Raw genomic sequence first — 20110 nt, forward strand, 5'->3', positions numbered from 1 at the left:
ATCTGCTTTTCTTACCAAAATCCTGTCAGTAACCTGACTCACTTCCAAAGTCTTGTGTCATGAAACTTCTTTTGCAACCTGCACGTGCAAACTGCACAAATCAACAAATACAACTTTAATATAACAGTAACATACTTCCAGACATCAAAATAATTAAATTTCTTCTCTAAGTTTTATGCAATGTTTGAAGATTGTTATTCAAGATTTAAGTTTTTCTGCATGAATCTCAGGGCTGTTTTGATTCAGGTCTAATACATTATTAATATACTTCAGGTCTTCAGGGTGAAGAACGTAAACATTTTGCATTTGTGGTTTCAAAAATAAAACTGTGACATACATCCTGCATAATTGTCTTTTTCACTAAGTCAGCACTGAGGTGTGATGCAGCCCCTCCGAAACTCTTCAGTCTGAGAGTCGAACACCAGCCAAGCAGCATGGAGATCACAGCTCTGTGCACAATTATGGGTGAGTACTAGAATGTGTCAAGTCTCCAGTGAGTCTGTGTGTGGGCTTTAGCTTTTGGCTTTAATGAACAGATGGATTAATAGTTCAGCCTTTGATCTTTTCATAACATTAAAGAGAAATCAAGTTTTTGTAATTCACATGAATTCAAACATACTTTACAATAAACTGCAAGCTTTGTGATTATTTGATATTACAAGGTAATTGTTACTTTATAATCTTTAAAATCGTTAAACCAGCTTACAAGCAAAAAGTTGCCTCATTGTTGCTAAACTTCTTACATTTTATTGCTATCTGTGTTCAGTTTACAGCTTCAGTATTTTAATGTAGTTTCTAACTACAGAAGTTTTTGTTCATATTTTATTAATTTGAGTTAATTTACCTATGAAGTTGTTTTTAGATAATGAAGTGAAATTAAGCAAATGCTAATTAATTATTGATGTGCTCATGAGGTAAATAATACAATAGACACAGACAAAATAAAAAGAATTGCAGCTGAGCATTTAATTAGGGCATAAAACCGTATTTGCACTCTGACATCCTGATACAGATCACATATTCACCCATAAAGAGCATCGTTCAAAAACCCCACATGTGTTTCATATGAAACCTTGTAACAGAAGATGCAGATGTATCTGTTTTGTGGGTAATATGTGAAGCTTTCATTACATATGTCACGTAACAGAGCTGCAAAGAGGAGACAAATGGTGTCAGTTGTTTCTTTTGATTTTACAGTGCATTGTTGTTTCATGAAACAGCAACTGGTGGAAACCATTTAGCATTATTAATTGCAAATACTCTACACTCATTTGGTTTCTGTTCACCCACGACAATGGAGGGAAGCACCTTCTCATCAGTGTTTGGTAGAGAATTTTCACAGAACAGATGCTACAGCAGCTTCAAGAGCAGCTAGACTCAGTTTTAGGTGGTGGTGACTACCTTATAGCTCAAACCTTATATCTGTTATTGTAAAAGTATTTAATTGTTTTTCACCTTTCTGTTTGTTGTTTCTTTCTCTGTTTCTTTCAGCCACTTTGAGTATCTTTCCCAACAGATCTCAGTTCTTCAAGTACGATCCTGTTACACTGAGCTGTGGAGAGCTTAAAAACTCTAATTGGACAATAAAGAGAAACACGTCAACAAAAACAAATGAAGAGTGTTCCAAACACTGGGGTACAAAAAATGAATCAAACTGCTTCCTTCAAGATGCTTACCCATCAGACAGTGGATTGTACTGGTGTGACTCTGGAGCTGGAGCCTGCAGTGAAGCTGTCAACATCACTGTGACCGGTGAGTTTAAGTACTAAATTGAAGAGGCCGTCATTTGGATTTAAAAGCCAGATTACAGATAGTTCTCTTTGCAGAGTTTTGATTGAAATATGACACCAACATGCTGGTGGGATGTTCAGCAGGTTTATGAAGTTTAGCATATTAAAATAGTGAAAAATGTCTAATTAGAATTAAGCACCAATCAACACAGATTTGAACCTAATAGAAAATGTCACCGAGTGGACTGAGGGTATTTAAATTAATGCATCAAATTTCAGGGAAATCCAACCAGTAACCGTTATAGTGGGTCACTTTATGTTATAAATATGCACCATGAGAATATACACCATGAGAAGCCTGACATGAGGATTTGTTGAAACAGCTACAAACCTCATTTATGTTTTCCAGCCAAATGACTTCTTATCCATTGTCTCATATTAATACTGACTGTGGCCTCCTGATAGCAAACAAGCAGATTCAAAAAACAGACTTTTGCTAAAATACAGAAAAGAGCAGTATTATTGTTTTACTTCTTTAAATATCTAATATAAAGCTAGAACCTGCACCCTGTTAGCTTAGCATAAATCATTTAGTTCAAAATAAACAAAAACTTGTATCATGGGGTACAAGCATGCTAACCAGAGGGTGTAGTTCTGGAGTAACTGGGTGAAACATGTAAAGGATAACTCAACACCTGCAGTTAGCTAAAGAAATTAGCAGAAAATCTAATGGCAGACTCTAATGGGTTTTGAATTAAAGTACTGCAATAAGGGTCATTTAGATATTAGTGCATGGACAAAGCTTATTCCAAGCATGGCTAACAGTTAAAGCTTTTATTTAATATCATAGCTTCGCATAATCAATAATTATTGATGAAATGCTGGAGCTAGCTAAAATTATGAACAAAAAGTTATAAATTATTGACCTAAAAGTATGCCCTGCCAGTTAAAATGTTTGGATAAAAATGCAAATTAATATTTAGAACTAAAAATCTAGCTCGGTAAGCAAAAAGGATACATTAGTGAAATTTATCGCTATGTGTAATGAAATGAAAAGCTGTTAAATGCAGTAGTAACTTAAAATGGCATCTGAATGGCTGAAATAGCTGAATTCATTCAAACATGACAGATGTTGAGGAGGAAGTTTTTTTCATTTTGAGCTTATCTGATCTGGACTATGTCTTGGTTTAAGGAAGAAGGATAGTTTGGATTGACTATGTTTGATTTCAGTTTTTTTTTTTAACCTAAGCTTTGAGTCACCTTAAAACTAACTAATTGATCATTTCTGTCATGCTGTTGTTCAGGAGGCTCTGTGATCCTGGAGAGTCCGGTCCATCCTCTGCAGGAGGGCGATGCTGCAACTCTGCGCTGCATGGATAAACCGACTTCTTTTATCCCAGCTGAATTTTATAAAGATGGCCACCTCATCAGGAACAGCTCTACAGGAATCATGACCATCCTCAAAGTTTCAAAGTCTGATGAAGGTTTCTACAAGTGTACCATCTCTGGTAGCGGAGAATCACCGGACAGCTGGCTGTCTGTCACAGGTGAGAAGACTGAAAAGTAAAAAGGAAACAAACTTTTTCACACAGTAGATATAACTTCTGTTTCCACATTTGTTGGTGCTTCTATTTGAGCGTAGCACAGAGATCACAGTCTACCAACGCGATAGCCCAAGCTTGTTGTTGCGTTTGCATCAAGAACAAACTGTGGTTTCTGTTTTCTATTGTGTTTAAGCTGGGCGGCCCAAATCTTTTCACTCCCCTCCTATGTATGTTGTGCTTCCTGTGGTGGGTGTCTGCCTCTCGCTGGCTGTGGTGTTGGTTGTGCTGGTGCTGCTGTTCTGCCTCTGGAGGAACCACAAAGGTCAGTCTGTTTTTGAAGTATATCTGTTAGCCACAGCTTTGCACTTACAGTCATATTCTTTAGTTACTGTAAACACACAGTTTATATCGTTCAATTTCTCATACAGAATCCCGCCGCTAAAATCCAAAAGTGCACTGCTGGTTAGAGTGCCCTAAGTTTCCAATAAATTAAGGTACTTTACTTTATGAAACTATGTACATATTAAGATTATATTATAAGTTTCAAAGAGATTAACTGTTCGTTTTTCAGCGTGGCGATAAAGAGTAAGTTTATCTGTTGTTCTTTCAGCTGTCACAGCAGCAGAACCGCGTATTTGATTTAGTCGATTATTTTCCCCTGGATGGCATTTCTGGGAGGGTTGTGTCACATCAGATAACACCCTGCAGTTTCAAAGAGTCAGATTATGCAAATTTCCAGAAGAAAATTATATGTGCGTAGTCATCGCATGCAAGTATCAGCGCATCTCTGCAAACTGAACCTTTGTGGCTCTTTATTTAGTAAAATGAGAATATTGAAACTTAAAAAGTGATCGGATGTAAACAGTGTCTTTGATGCCTTTTTTAAATCTTGGTGCTAGCTTTTACACTCTTAAGCTTAACAACCAATAAAACATCTTAAAAATGATGATACAGTCTAAACAAAGGTGACTGAGAGCGTCATTTCCCGCATAGTTTCTATTCATTTCTAGCCGACCAATTAACTTTGCCTTTCAATAGATAAAAGAACAATCTTTCAGGTTTTAGATCCTCCCAAATTTATTTTTGAACTTAAAAAAAAGAAGACATCTTTTGCTCACAATATAAATATAAATGCACATTTTAAAAATGTGATTAAATCAATTTAAAATGATGATTTAATATTTCTCATGTGTACTGTTTATATACACTTAACGAACACTTTATTAGAAGGGCTGTAATGAAACTGGGCTAGTCATTGGACTATTTTTGATTTTGCTGAGTGTTGATATGATTCTTAGTTATTATTTTCCACATCAAAAATGTGTTTTGCTGCATTTCGTTGTGGTTATTTTGCAAAAGCCATGTACTTTCGCTTTGTTCATATCTTCCCCTTTCTGATTGAAGATTTTGGGTCAATTGTTGGCACCAGACATGGTTTTAACACAGGCCAGTACATACATGAGCTGATATACTTAAAACACAGTGGTGCGACTAACGTAAAAAAGTATGAGTGCATCGTGTCTTACATATTCTTCTGTGTTATCAGCTGTTCGATCTCCTTGGTATGTCTTTGTGTTTCATGAGCTCACTGCAGATCTGATCTCTGATTAGTCACTATTTGTATGATGAAAGTGTTGAAACTCGCTGCACAGAAACCGTTTATGTTGTATTTGTTTGATTTGGGTCAAAACAGAGGGCCTGTGTGAAAAAACACAATCAGAAAGTAATTGGGTCGTTGTTGGTTCTGGTGTGTTTAGACATAACTGTAAGACCAAAAATAATACTTGTAGTATTAAACTATGAAACTATCAAACCCTCCCCCACACTTTTACAGGTTTATGTAAAGACTGCACATGTTCTCCCTGTGTGGGTTTCTTTCGGGTAGTCCAGCTTCCTGCTCACACTGCAAGCCTTAACTGAACTTCCTCGTCAGTATCTGCAGGAGTTTATGCATCGCTGAGAGCTCATTGTTGGGAGACAGCATAAAAAAGCAGCAGATGTTTCCTGGTAAAACAGAGAGTGTCATGTAAAAGCAGGTCACTGAAGACAAAAACCTGGAAGAGCGCTACAGCTTTAAGAATCTAATTTTGATGAATCAACAGCAGGATTTACGTTACAAATGGTTTTCTGTGATGTTCTCTCTTTACTAAGCTGATCTATATTTATTGATTTAACCGAACAAACTATATACCATACCACCTTTATTTATAAAGCACTTTAACATAAAACCAGAGTTCACAAAGTGCTGTACATGCTAAAAGCATAAGTAAAGAAAATTAAAATGAGATAAGATAAAATAAATAACTAAAAAACAAAAATAAATTGAAACATGTCAAAACAAATTGAGTCAACCCCTCTAATCAATGCCAAAGGCTTCAGCGAATAAATATGTTTTAAGAAGACTTTTAAATTCAGAGAGAGAAGAGATGAGATCGATTACATGTAGCAGAGAGCTACATATGTTTAACTTTTTACATGGTTGTTTTATGGTCGAGAATCATATTTCCAAGCAGATGTTTAACAGTGAGAAGTGTTGTGCTGCAGGTGAAACTGACCCTGATGTTTCCTACACTGATGTCACCATCGTACCGGAAGTGCAGCCAAAGAGTGACAAAGGTAAAAACACATGCAGAGCTCTTTTCCCACACGTACACAAGAGCCTGAGGCATATGTATGTTATTTATATTACCTCAGTTTTTCCCTTTTGTGGAAAGTTATAAAGACTTTATTTGTGCTATGTTATCTGGTCATGAGTGAAACTTCTTTGATCTTTGAGTCAAGTGTAAACGTCTGCATGAAACTACGACCTCATTGTTTAATGACACAAGAGTATCAGTCGTTATCAAGGAAGCACACGAACAAGTTTCATTTTGTTAATGATTTATAGAGTCAGTGGAGTATCAGCACATAATAAGATACAAACGATAACTAAACATAGAAAGAAACAAATACAGGTGGGTGGCTCACAGGGGGTTCAGAGAGTTCTAAAAATGTGGTTTCACTTGTGGTCGGGGGGATAAAAACCAGACAGAGAGCACCCATGAGTAATAAAAATATCATCAAAATCTGTTGTTGCGTTTAATGACTTTTGGTTTCTATTTAAATGTTACTATGTTTAGTTTCTCCGGGTTTACTTCTGCCTGGTCTATGGGCATTGCTCATTATTCTCCTATGCTCCTCTCCTCGCATCTTAGTCCCCCCTACCATGAGGAGAGACTACTCATATTTGACATTTAGGGCCCCGATTTAAAGTCACAATATGACACAGTGTGGCAAGATAGTATACAGTGCTGTGCAAAAGTCCTGAACTAACCTAATTTTTTTATATTTGGTTTCCAAGGGGTCAGACTTCCCTGTAATCTTTCTCAAAGCGGTCTTGAGCAGTAGTTCTCCAGGCTTTCTGAACGTCTTTCAAATATTTCTTTTGGACACTGGCTGCTTTTTCACTCTTTTTAATTTTTTTTATTTATTTTAATTTTTTAGGGGAATGTGTTTTTTATTTGTTAAGCTACTTGACTCAACTATTAATTACTGAAGTATAAGGAACCTAACCCACTGATGTGTCAACACATAACAAAGGATTAGCAAAGAACACATTTTTAATTGCATCTTTGTTGCACATAAATATTCCCATTTTGTCATCAGATTCTACAAAAATGCCAAAGATAACACAGTTTGAGAAACACAGCATTTTTGCACCAACACGATGCTTCCCAAAGAACCATTAGCCGAAAATCTTGGAAATCTCTGCACATTTACTGATGCCTCATCAGAATTGGTGTTAAGTGGTAGGGCTGCCATCAAGAACCCATTCTTAAGGTAGGAAAACAGGAAGTGATGGAGTGAATCCCAAATTAAAATATTTGGTTCAAACTGTCATCAGTATGTACAGTGGAAGTCGTGAGAGAGGTACAGTGAGTGTCTACAGCCACCTGTAAAGCTTCCTCATGGTTTTTCATTTCACTTCAGCCAGTGTTTTGGAGATCTTGTCAAAACTGCTGAAATTATGAATACAGAAAAAATACCATCAGGTTTTGATCCACTACATCTGAAAAGCATCTCAAAGGCAGCAACTTCATTTTTCAGCATGGCAATGATCCCAAAAATTGCCAATGCATTAGAAACGGAGTGTTAGAAAAACACACAAAGAAACACTGTCAGTCATGGACTCGCCTCCCTGAGCCCAGGCCTCAACATTGTTGAAGTACGGGATCATATAAAGGTAGACAACATCTAAAGAAGAGCTTTGAATGTCCTTCAAGAAGCCCGGAGAACTATTCCTGAAGATGACGTAAAGAAACAAGAACGCTGCAGAGTTCAGGCTGTGTTGAGGAATAACACAACCTTCAACTTTGTAAGACCTGTACAAGCTTTCATTGCCTAATATACTGTGATTCTATGTTTGCACGTTTCACTGCATCATTGCGTCCATTTTCCATATAAGACAGGCTGAACTCTGTCCTCTCTCCTTTAAATGCATTTTAGGGATTTTTCACATGGAGTACTAACTTTACTTTCTGGTCATTGCTCAGCCTCCCTCAGCGCCTTGCATTTGGTTCCTCTACCAGGCCATGACGTGTCTTAGTGACAGAAACAGAGAAAAGTGGCTTATAAATGACTGCTGTGTCCTGTACCATCACAGAGATTCTTTTAAATGTAAAGACTTACTGCATTTCCTATTATTGGTACACAAAGATCTTCCTTAATAATAATGTTAAAAATGTTTTAGCATCAAAATGTATGCAGTGCTTACAGTAAAAGTATTCATTATAAAGAATTGCCCATTACTACAAGTGAGTACTGATTCACTGCAACACTTCAGCGCTGAATGTAGAGGCAGTTATATTTTAAGGGGGCGGGGACACCCCCTTCATACTGTGTGAGAGTCACTGAAAAATGAAGCGTGAAACAAAGAAAGCCCACACTGCCTGGTGTCACTGCAAGTAGATGTTTTAAAAATGTATAGCATGTGATGAAGTGTAGTTGAACTTTAATGTCTGCATGTTGTTAGTAGTTTAACAGTTTGCATCTTTGTGTCTTTAGCAGAAACAGATTCTGAAGCAACTTTCTATTCAACAATCAAACCAGCAGCCAGCTGAGCGGAGGCATCAGAGTCTGTGCTGGGATCTATTTTTGTTTCGTCTTCATGTATAAAAACTGTAAATGTAAACTGAGCCGAGTCCTGCTGCAGCTGAAGACCCGCTTGTTTTGCATGCACTGCTGTAAAATCATAGACTTTTGTTCTTAAACTATTTATTGTTTATTCTTTTTGTCATTTTTTTGCTTGTGATTTTTTTAAATTAATTTTTTATATAACTCATGAATAACAAACAAACGCTTCCAGCTTGGCAGTTGAAGAAGTGAATGAGAGAGTGCTCAGTTTCTGTTTTTCAGCGGTGTATTGAGTAACCTGTTCTACTGCTATGAATGAAGCTCGGAAAGTAGAAAACTGGAAAATGTACTCCAGAATTACCCGACTGAGCCAGTCCCTTGCAATTTCTCATTACAGTTTCTGCTTTCACGTGTACAAGTGAAACTTCCTTAATATGTTTATTTATATAGCGCTTTCAGATCAGCCACCAGCTGAACACAAAGTGCTGTACACTTGACGTGCCAAACATGATACATTGAGCATGTTAAAAAAATAATATGTAAAATAATAAGATAAGTAAAATATATATATATATATATATAAACAAAAAAAAAACACATTTAAAACAATAAAATCAGCACATTAGATTAAAACAATAAAATCAGGGTCAGACTGTGTCATAAGCCAAAGAGTAAAAATGGGTTTTAAGACGTGTTTTAAAAGTGGACAGTGAAGTTGTTCCTTTTCCCTTTAAGTGTTGCTGGAGTTCCTGCATTGTGATTTTTTCATCCATGTATCTTGGAAACAGGTGAAGTTGTGCCAGAAATGTTTGCAAAGATCACTTTTTTTAAAAAGTGAGCACCCAGAGAGCTGCATGCCCAGCCAGGCAAGATAAACTTTACTCGTCACAATGAGACTTCTTCCCTGTCTCTGTCAGTCCCTGCATCCTTAAATGTCTCCAGTTGTCTCGAGTTCTCTTTGCCTGTCTCCTTGGTGTATTTAAACCCCTGTTCCTCCCTGTCCTCATCGTCTGTTGTCCTCATCTCTGTTATCAGTCATCATAATTTTACCATCTCTGTGCAAGTCTGCAAATTTCTTTATTAAATCATAAGATTCTTAAATTTGCCTAATTTTTTTATATTTGGTTTCCAAGAGGTCAGACTTCCCTGTAATCTTTCTCAAAGCGGTCTTGAGCAGTAGTTCTCCAGGCTTTCTGAACGTCTTTCAAATATTTCTTTTGGACACTGGCTGCTTTTTCACTCTTTTTAATTTTTTTTAATTTATTTTAATTTTTTAGGGGAATGTGTTTTTTATTTGTTAAGCTACTTAACTCAACTATTAATTACTGAAGTATAAGGAACCTAACCCACTGATGTGTCAACACATAACAAAGGATTAGCAAAGAACACATTTTTAATTGCATCTTTGTTGCACATAAATATTCCCATTTTGTCATCAGATTCTACAAAAATGCCAAAGATAACACAGTTTGAGAAACACAGCACAGCATTTTTGCACCAACACGATGCTTCCCAAAGAACCATTAGCCGAAAATCTTGGAAATCTCTGCACATTTACTGATGCCTCATCAGAATTGGTGTTAAGTGGTAGGGCTGCCATCAAGAACCCATTCTTAAGGTAGGAAAACAGGAAGTGATGGAGTGAATCCCAAATTAAGATATTTGGTTCAAACTGTCATCAGTATGTACAGTGGAGGTCGTGAGAGAGGTACAGTGAGTGTCTACAGCCACCTGTAAAGCTTCCTCATGGTTTTTCATTTCACTTCAGCCAGTGTTTTGGAGATCTTGTCAAAACTGCTGAAATTATGAATACAGAAAAAATACCATCAGGTTTTGATCCACTACATCTGAAAAGCATCTCAAAGGCAGCAACTTCATTTTTCAGCATGGCAATGATCCCAAAAATTGCCAATGCATTAGAAACGGAGTGTTAGAAAAACACACAAAGAAACACTGTCAGTCATGGACTCGCCTCCCTGAGCCCAGGCCTCAACATTGTTGAAGTACGGGATCATATAAAGGTAGACAACATCTAAAGAAGAGCTTTGAATGTCCTTCAAGAAGCCCGGAGAACTATTCCTGAAGATGACGTAAAGAAACAAGAACGCTGCAGAGTTCAGGCTGTGTTGAGGAATAACACAACCTTCAACTTTGTAAGACCTGTACAAGCTTTCATTGCCTAATATACTGTGATTCTATGTTTGCACGTTTCACTGCATCATTGCGTCCATTTTCCATATAAGACAGGCTGAACTCTGTCCTCTCTCCTTTAAATGCATTTTAGGGATTTTTCACATGGAGTACTAACTTTACTTTCTGGTCATTGCTCAGCCTCCCTCAGCGCCTTGCATTTGGTTCCTCTACCAGGCCATGATGTGTCTTAGTGACAGAAACAGAGAAAAGTGGCTTATAAATGACTGCTGTGTCCTGTACCATCACAGAGATTCTTTTAAATGTAAAGACTTACTGTATTTCCTATTATTGGTACACAAAGATCTTCCTTAATAATAATGTTAAAAATGTTTTAGCATCAAAATGTATGCAGTGCTTACAGTAAAAGTATTCATTATAAAGAATTGCCCATTACTACAAGTGAGTACTGATTCACTGCAACACTTCAGCGCTGAATGTAGAGGCAGTTATATTTTAAGGGGGCGGGGACACCCCCTTCATACTGTGTGAGAGTCACTGAAAAATGAAGCGTGAAACAAAGAAAGCCCACACTGCCTGGTGTCACTGCAAGTAGATGTTTTAAAAATGTATAGCATGTGATGAAGTGTAGTTGAACTTTAATGTCTGCATGTTGTTAGTAGTTTAACAGTTTGCATCTTTGTGTCTTTAGCAGAAACAGATTCTGAAGCAACTTTCTATTCAACAATCAAACCAGCAGCCAGCTGAGCGGAGGCATCAGAGTCTGTGCTGGGATCTATTTTTGTTTCGTCTTCATGTATAAAAACTGTAAATGTAAACTGAGCCGAGTCCTGCTGCAGCTGAAGACCCGCTTGTTTTGCATGCACTGCTGTAAAATCATAGACTTTTGTTCTTAAACTATTTATTGTTTATTCTTTTTGTCATTTTTTTGCTTGTGATTTTTTTAAATTAATTTTTTATATAACTCATGAATAACAAACAAACGCTTCCAGCTTGGCAGTTGAAGAAGTGAATGAGAGAGTGCTCAGTTTCTGTTTTTCAGCGGTGTATTGAGTAACCTGTTCTACTGCTATGAATGAAGCTCGGAAAGTAGAAAACTGGAAAATGTACTCCAGAATTACCCGACTGAGCCAGTCCCTTGCAATTTCTCATTACAGTTTCTGCTTTCACGTGTACAAGTGAAACTTCCTTAATATGTTTATTTATATAGCGCTTTCAGATCAGCCACCAGCTGAACACAAAGTGCTGTACACTTGACGTGCCAAACATGATACATTGAGCATGTTAAAAAAATAATATGTAAAATAATAAGATAAGTAAAATATATATATATATATATATATAAACAAAAAAAAAACACATTTAAAACAATAAAATCAGCACATTAGATTAAAACAATAAAATCAGGGTCAGACTGTGTCATAAGCCAAAGAGTAAAAATGGGTTTTAAGACGTGTTTTAAAAGTGGACAGTGAAGTTGTTCCTTTTCCCTTTAAGTGTTGCTGGAGTTCCTGCATTGTGATTTTTTCATCCATGTATCTTGGAAACAGGTGAAGTTGTGCCAGAAATGTTTGCAAAGATCACTTTTTTTAAAAAGTGAGCACCCAGAGAGCTGCATGCCCAGCCAGGCAAGATAAACTTTACTCGTCACAATGAGACTTCTTCCCTGTCTCTGTCAGTCCCTGCATCCTTAAATGTCTCCAGTTGTCTCGAGTTCTCTTTGCCTGTCTCCTTGGTGTATTTAAACCCCTGTTCCTCCCTGTCCTCATCGTCTGTTGTCCTCATCTCTGTTATCAGTCATCATAATTTTACCATCTCTGTGCAAGTCTGCAAATTTCTTTATTAAATCATAAGATTCTTAAATTTGCCAAGTCTCTCTGTGCCTGGGTCCTCGTCACAAAACATGACATCACTGTTTTGTACATTTTAACACAATTTAATTCCCATATTTGTGAAAGAAAAGCAAAACACTTTTTCACAGTCTGTAACAAAACCATCAAATCTGATCAAGGTTATTTAAATGCTGCAAAAGAAGAATGGATTGGAATAGAAAAAATACATATTTAACCTTCATTACAGGGGGAAAATGATGAATGATGCGCTTTAAAATTGTTGCGAAGTGGGCGGAGGGAGAGAGAGTAGACAGACTGGTATTTATCAGCTGCTGTCAGTCAGCGTCTGTCTCACACTCACTGTAGATGGATGTAGCAGAGTTTAGGTGCAGTGTGTCTCTCTCAGCTTTAAAGCTCACCTTTATGCTGCTTTTCGCTCTCTCACCTGTTGAAGGTAAGATTGCTCTGCCATATGAGTCCAGTTTTGTTTAAGCTTTAATTCATGTTAGTCGTATTTTTCTAGTGTTTCCGATGCACCTTGAGCGCCTGTCAATGATGCAAATTATTAAACTTGCTTTAGTTACAAATATAATTTGTTGGAGCCAAGTCCAGGCCAATATTTTACTCAGTTACATCATGCCATATTTAAGTATTTGTCATGATCTTTAAGTTTCTATTATAATCTTGATCATTTTATGTTATAATGTAATATGCTGTGCTCCATAAATTAATCCTGCTTTGTTAGTCTGTTGTTGTAAAGTGTTGATAGATGTCGTAAAAGGGGTGTGTATTTGGCCCGGGCGTGGGTAAAAGGTTAGGTAAGCAAGCAGGACGTGGAGCAACAGTTTTTTGATGTTTTTTTTAATGTTATTTTTTGTTGTAACATAAAGGGAATACAAACGGAGCTCCCACCAGAGGCATTTGTTTTGTACCTTTCGATTTGTATGGAAAATAAATGTTTTGCCCCTTTTTTCCTTCGCCTCGTTTTTTGCTACTGGAAGACATCCAAGCGACTTAACAAGAGCACAAGTCAGAAACTTTACGTTCTGCAGAAGCGGCAAAGAAGGACCGAGAGTTGCCGCTATATAATTTAATGGGAGTATTTAAAAACAGTGGCAAACTCAGTGATGATGTAGCAGCAGTCTGTTATACTGGCTGATGTTGCAGATGTTTCACACTGTAAATAAAAGCAGACGCTGTATTCAAGTGTAAATTAGTCTAAAAATACTGCACCAAAAATTGTGCCTTACTCTTCTGTGTAAAGTTATGCTACGGGTTTAGAAAGGAAGCTCAATTTTTTTTATTATTATGCTGTCAGAGTTTAGCTATTTCTTTTCGTATACAGGCCTATATATATTGTGCTCGGAAATAACGGCTAAAATCAAATCTTCTGATATTTCTCATTTCAGATTTCCACAAAGAGGAATCATAAACAAAAAGTGCAACAGATGTTTAAATCATAAATAACTGAGCTGAATCTATTAGTCAGGTTTGAGCATTTCACTATAGAAGTTTCTAGTTTCTGTGTCAGTTTAAAGATTTTTCTTTTCCTGAATCAAGTGGTACAAAGTAAAGTTTGCTCTTAGTCACATTTTATACTAAAAAGTTGGATATAATTTCATGGAAAGTTGTTATTTTCGCACTGGAAAGTTTTAACATCATTAAAGACATTTTTTTGAATTGTAATACTTAACTTGGTTTTCAGCAGGATGTATTTCTTTATTTTCTTTATTTTTCTCCTCCTCAGGTCAGTTACATGTGGTTGGATCTCCTCAGCCTATCGTAGCTGCTCCAGGTGATGATGTCATCCTGCCGTGTCACGCAGAGCCAAAGTTTAACGTGGTGGGACTGACGGTGGAGTGGTCGAGGCCTGATCGTAATATGGAATATGTACATCTATACAGGCACAACAGGGAGATGACTGACATGAAGATCCCATCGTACGTCGGGAGGACGGCGTTGTTCACAGACGGCCTGAGAGAAGGAAACATCTCACTAAGAATCACTAATGTGACACAAGAAGATGAAGGAAGATACAGATGTTTCATCCCAAAGTTAAAGAGTCAAACAAAGTCTTCAATTGTTCATCTGATTGTTGGTGAGTCAGACTGAAAAGATTTTTGTTGTTTGGTTTTAAACTTACTGCGTACTTGGGTTATTTTACCAACAACTTGTTTTTGCTCATTAAAGAATATTTGAATATATTGTAAATAATTTAAAATCTTCTGTTCTGCCAAACTTAAATTCAGCTAAAACTGTGACAACAGAGACACCACTGCATCCTGAAACTCTCCAAACTCCTGATCTGGCAGAAGAGTTTCACAGTAAAGGTGAGAACATGAGGAACAAATCAAGACAGTTAAAAAGCCTTAAAATAACCGGTTTACAGCTGGATCAAAATCATCTTTATGGTGTGGTTTTCTCTCACTAATGGCACCCTCTCTTTGTTGTCCTTAACATGTGCACCTCTTAATTTGAAGCACATACAGGAAGTGAAGTGTACTTTCCTTAAGCAGCTCTGATCTCTTGTCTTTCTGTGAAGCAATACAGCTACCAGTCCTGACCATCAGCAGTGATATCTCAGTAATTCAAACTCATTGTTATGTAACTTATGTGCTTGGTAGTTGGTAATACATGTGACATTCATGTTGTGTCTTACAGTAGATCTCATCTCCGTTTGTTTTTTCCTGGCAGGTGGTTTGTCCCGTCGGAGCCGACTGATCCCATTTGGGGTCAGCGTTTTTTTTATTGTGCTCTGTGTCGCAGTCGCAGGATGTTGGTTCGCTGAGTCAAAGTGTCAAAAAACAGATGTAAAAGACTTGAATCTTTGATTTTATGCATTTGCCTCATGGCTGAAGGATGGAAATGAAGGAAAACTGTGTGTCTGTTCTTTCTTACTCCAGCTTGCGAGTGCCGCTTCATAGGTGACTCTTGGACAAATTGGAAACATTAACAGAGGTGAAAGCATCACCCACTTCACTTAATTTTTTAACAACGTTTCCAGCCTCATGTGGATACGGCGGATCTGCAGCAGGAGCATTTCACAATGTCCTGTAATTTGTTTGGAGTCACGCTGAACCTCTGGTTTAAACAAGACAGTTAACATACAGAAACAACAACAACCATCATTGATGCCAAAGTTGACTTCTGGGATCAAACTTCAAAAGCGTGAAGTGGTCTGCTGTAGAGCATTTCGTGACTGTTTGAGCAAATCTTCTGTCCAAGTTACTTTCATGTGAGGAAACCTGTACAAGGACACAGAGAAGCATTTAGGACGACGTTCTTTTCTGTGTTTTGTTTTGCTGTAGTGGTATCAAGTAAAGTTTTCTATTTTTAGTTTTAAAGCTATTTTTAGATTTAAACATTTTAGTATATTTTTAGTGTTAGATGTTTTTTTTAATCTAGTGAGCTTTAAAATGCCCTTCAGTCACTTTACAGTCATAACTAAAGTGCTTTGAGCAGGTGTAGAATATTTAGCTGATTTAGAGTTTAGAAATGTGTTATCATAGAATGTAGAACTGTTGTAGAGACACTGATACTGCCCTCAATATAATAAAGGCTGATTGTGTCGTGAATTTAGGAGTAGATTGTAGGAGACCCCTCCTCCACTTGAGCTGTGAAAGTAAAACAGAGAAGAGTTAATGCTGAGTGGAAATTCCCCAGAGGATGTTTTTGGGTGGGGATCTCAACATTTGTAACTGGATAACTGTGGTCTGGAAGGGAGAGGGGTTTTATGACCTCTAGGGAGTCACCTACACCCACAGTGTTTTAACAGTCACGCACACACATCCACACGCACACTCACTCATGTGTACACACATACACACAGGTATGCGCACACAGGCACACACGAGCACTCACATAGACACATGGGAACGCGCACATGTAGGCATTCATGTGCTCGTGCACATAGACACAGACAGAGTTTGGGGCACACCGTAGGGGGTTTTATGATAGGGTCGCCCCTATAAAACTGTGTTTCACAGACAAAGGGGTGAAGATTTTTGCAGAGGGACACCGGCCTCGTCTTCCCTTCTAGAAGTGCATGTTTAAATGAAGATGAGTAAATGAAGATGAATAAAGATGAATAATGGTTTTATGAAAATAACTACTGAGTCCGGTGCCATCTCTGGACGCTCGAGGAATGAAAAGAACCAGGGTAAAACTGATTTCTCAACACAGGGCAGCTGTCTTTGACTAAAATAATAACCAGTGTCATCATAGCTGATTTATGGTAATGCTGTTTTTAAGAGGTTGCATTTTTTTTTAAATTTCATTTAAAAATACAGGTCTTTCAAACATTGCTGTTTCTGATTTATAAAGTATGAACTTTAACGTTTCCTCTCTTTATTCTTATGGCTCAGAAATCAATTTGTGTTGCAATTTAAAAAAAATTAACTGCAGTTAATTTTAATGTAACAAAACCTTGATGCACTGAACAACGATGCGCCTTCTTTAGCAGCAGGTTTAGTGACGGCACAGATGGGGAATTCCAAAATTATTTAACTGGTTTATTCACTTCTCCTCCAACCTCTGCCAATTTCTTAGAATTGAATCAGGCTTGTATAAACCTGTTTCCAGTCATACGCTTGCCATCAGCATTTAGCTGTAGAATTCAACCTACAACACTGACCTCAAGTAGTAATCTCCATGCCTACACAGTGCTGTTGGCCCTGTGTAGGCACAGCCACTCAGGGCTTGTGTGAGACAAATGTGGGTTTTCCCTATCCACACAGCCTCACAAGTGGAGCCAGTGCAAGTGGAGAACCTGCTTTTTAAACTTGCTATTCAAAGTTCAGAAGTTGAAGTTTCACCACCAGCTTATTTGAATCAACAGCTGATGTTCACCATCCAAAGCTCTGAAACCTGAGCTACCTCTAGAAACTAACACAAAAACACAAGCCTGACCCTGGTTTCTGGTTGTGGTAGTCTTCTTCGGTCTCTCTGGGATGTGAGTGTGTGACAGGCTACGGTTTCTCTTAAAATGTCTTCTAACAACAACTTTTTTACTCAGTTTTTTTTTGGTATATACACCAAAATACCAAAAAAGAACCATTATTACCTCTCACAAGTTGCCATAATAACTACAGTAATTTAAATGTTACACATAAAATTGAAAGGTGAGATAAGTGATAAAGAATTAATTTGTTTTTTTACAAACAGTTCTACCACATAAATCTAACTAACAGCCGACCTGTTACATGTACGATCCCGCGTAACTTGAGAGTTGGTAACCACCGTAAAAACATATATCACTTAGGGGGTATTATCCTTTGTTGAACACAAACCTCAGAGTTCCTTGAAAGCAGCTTGTTGTGAATTGTGGCTCTCATGTTGACATGGATAGTGAAAAGCTCAGTTGCAGTATTTCTCTTTAATGGTTTAGTCTTGCGTCTTCTTGAGGAAATAACAACCAGAACCAAAGACAACAAATGAATAAAAATAAAATAAAAACAATAATATGAGCATTTGCGTAGGTGGCACAGTGACTACAAATCCATCTGTTCAGATATCCAGCAGTTACACACAGATCTCAAGTTTATTTAGGAGCCTTTCTGCTCCCATCAGCTGTTTTTTGGAAGTGTCTTCATGTTATTTTGTCCTGCTGTTGATTGATTAATCAAAGCATCTTACCTCAAGCAAGAACTGACAATGAATGAATTTATTTAAAAAAAATCCATCTCAAAAGCTGTCGGTGATTCCTGGTTTACACCATAATGAGTAATAATATGACACTTTTGGGCAGCACAAAGTGCAAAAGTTTATCAAACACTGAAAACACTGCAAATAATCCAAAAAGTCAACAACTGTCACATTATCTGCTGAAGAAACCTGACTTTTTCATATTTCTTCTGTTTATGGATCAAACTGTAATTATATTCTATATTTACACAAAATTTATCATTTTTTTTCTATTACATGCTCTTTTAGAGGAAGCTTTTATTGTGAAACAAACTACTACTCTAAAAGAGAATAAGTGAGGAACAGAGAGAGCTGGAGAAGAACTATATGACAGGGAAAGAATGGGAAGAGGGAGAAAGACAACCCAAGCAGAGAGCAGATGATGTGAAGATGATGTTGTGGATGATGAAGATGGTGAAAAACGCAGAAATGATTTCAAGAGCTGTACATGTGAAACTAGCGTTTGATCATGTGAGCAGTTATAATTGACTGATATCACTCATCGCATGAGCCTGGACTTAACCACAGAGCATTACACCTCTGAATGGACTGTAATCTGTAGATGTATTGACATGAATGTGGTTTTGCAATAGGAAACATGGGGGTGTAGTTGCCTGTGCTGTCAGCTCTCAGTGTGAAGTTTCTGCGAGGTGCTGTTCTAAAATTCTTTAGAAATCTGTCTTATAAAATGTACTTGTGTAGGTAAAGAACCCAACATTTCTGATCACTTAACAATGCCTCTGACTGGATAGGTGAACCTGCTGCTTCTCTGTGATTCAGTTTTCACTTTGTGTCAGAAGGAAAGAAGAGAGTCATAGCTGCTGACCTACTTGATTCAACTGAAGACGTCAGGTTTTTGTTGACATTTTGATTTTTTTCCCGTTGTGATTAGTTTTCAGTAAATCAAAAGGAGGAACAGGAAAAAAATGAATTTTTATTAACTGAGTGTAGTGGATGTATTTCCACTTTAGAGCTGGAAGTTAGATTAGATTAGATCTTTATTGTCACTGTTATTAGAATAATGAAACACAGTTTGGCATCTCTCCATTGGCACAGAGGACACAGAGGGACAAGAGGCTGATGACTCGTGTTCATCAGTGACTCAGTTTCCTGTCTCTTTCTCATATTGAAGATGCTAAAGTTACTGAAAAAAGGACTTTTGAAAGCATCATCAGGAAAACTGATGATGGCCTGTGTGATTTTGATGCGATGTTTATCTGTTTAGAATTAACACAAAGCACAATAATGTCTGAGTCAAGATTGTTTTCAATGTGTGTCAAAATAGATCATTAAGATACACAAAACACAAAATAAAGTAGGATCACCACAAAACATATAAAATACAGCAAGAATCAGGAGATCTGGTGACTCTTTGACTGATTGCTCTTTTCAAAGAACCAGTAGTTATGTCATTGTCATTTACATCTCTGAAGTGACCACATCTTTTTTTCATGGTTATGTTGACAAGAAAATGGATTGATGCTGCACATTGTAAACTTTGTTCTTAATCTTCTTTTAAGATTAAGAACAATCCTCCCTGTATACGGGAGGAAACAGGACTGGACAACCGTGAATAGGAAGGTTAACAACAAACCTCCAAAACAACTGAATGTGAAACTGCAGAACAGATTTGCTCCACTATCAAAGGACCCTGGATCTATATCGGACAACCATCCATCTAAAAGCAGCGAAATAAGGTCTGAAAATCTGTTGAAAAGTGAAAGGCCACAGGGAGGTCAGAGGAGGAGACGAGAGATTCAGCAGGTTGTTTACACTGAATAAATGGCTTATATCAGCATGTGCTGACCACTCAGTGCACTTTATCGACAACTTTAATATTTTTTGGGAACGCAGGCATCTGTTCAAAGCAAATGGATTTAATTTTAACAAGTCAGGGGTGAAACTGTTCACCTCCAACTTGTTTTATTCCATACGTCATCCATCCGTGCTTGGTGCCAAGGCTGAGATAAACGAGGAGTTATCTCATAAAGAGGAACAAACAGTACTCCAAGAACAGACAAAGCCCAGCAGAAACCTTGAGGAGGAGCTCCATTTGCCC

At 37.4% G+C, this 20110-nt stretch overlaps 2 protein-coding genes across 3 annotated transcripts; both read left to right on the forward strand.

Annotated features, from left to right (window-relative positions):
- The first annotated feature begins 434 nt into the window (after positions 1 to 434).
- Positions 435 to 8820, forward strand: LOC146674224 (Fc receptor-like protein 5). The gene is made up of 6 exons (XM_085395159.1): positions 435 to 465; positions 1492 to 1752; positions 3035 to 3277; positions 3468 to 3596; positions 5819 to 5890; positions 8318 to 8820. Exons 1-6 carry the CDS (start codon positions 435 to 437, stop codon positions 8371 to 8373), a joined length of 792 nt encoding a protein of 263 aa, XP_085251285.1. The 3' UTR covers positions 8374 to 8820.
- A 3883-nt stretch (positions 8821 to 12703) lies between these two features.
- On the forward strand, positions 12704 to 16658 carry LOC146674225 (myelin-oligodendrocyte glycoprotein-like). Of its 2 annotated transcripts, none has more exons than XR_014909208.1 (5): positions 12704 to 12823; positions 14117 to 14467; positions 14619 to 14699; positions 15064 to 15831; positions 16552 to 16653. XR_014909208.1 is itself a non-coding variant. In XM_085395178.1 (5 exons), exons 1-5 carry the CDS (start codon positions 12736 to 12738, stop codon positions 15291 to 15293), a joined length of 657 nt encoding a protein of 218 aa, XP_085251304.1. In that variant the 5' UTR covers positions 12704 to 12735; the 3' UTR covers positions 15294 to 16658. The 2 variants fall into 2 exon arrangements, 1 of the variants encoding a protein (XP_085251304.1); XM_085395178.1 differs by having other exon boundaries at positions 15064 to 15179; positions 15273 to 16658.
- Positions 16659 to 20110: the final 3452 nt, after the last annotated feature.

Source organism: Rhamphochromis longiceps, linkage group LG3 (assembly GCF_057381845.1).
Source record: "Rhamphochromis longiceps isolate RC_006_pf linkage group LG3, R_longiceps_female_GT1.1, whole genome shotgun sequence".
Lineage (NCBI taxonomy): Eukaryota > Metazoa > Chordata > Actinopteri > Cichliformes > Cichlidae > Rhamphochromis > Rhamphochromis longiceps.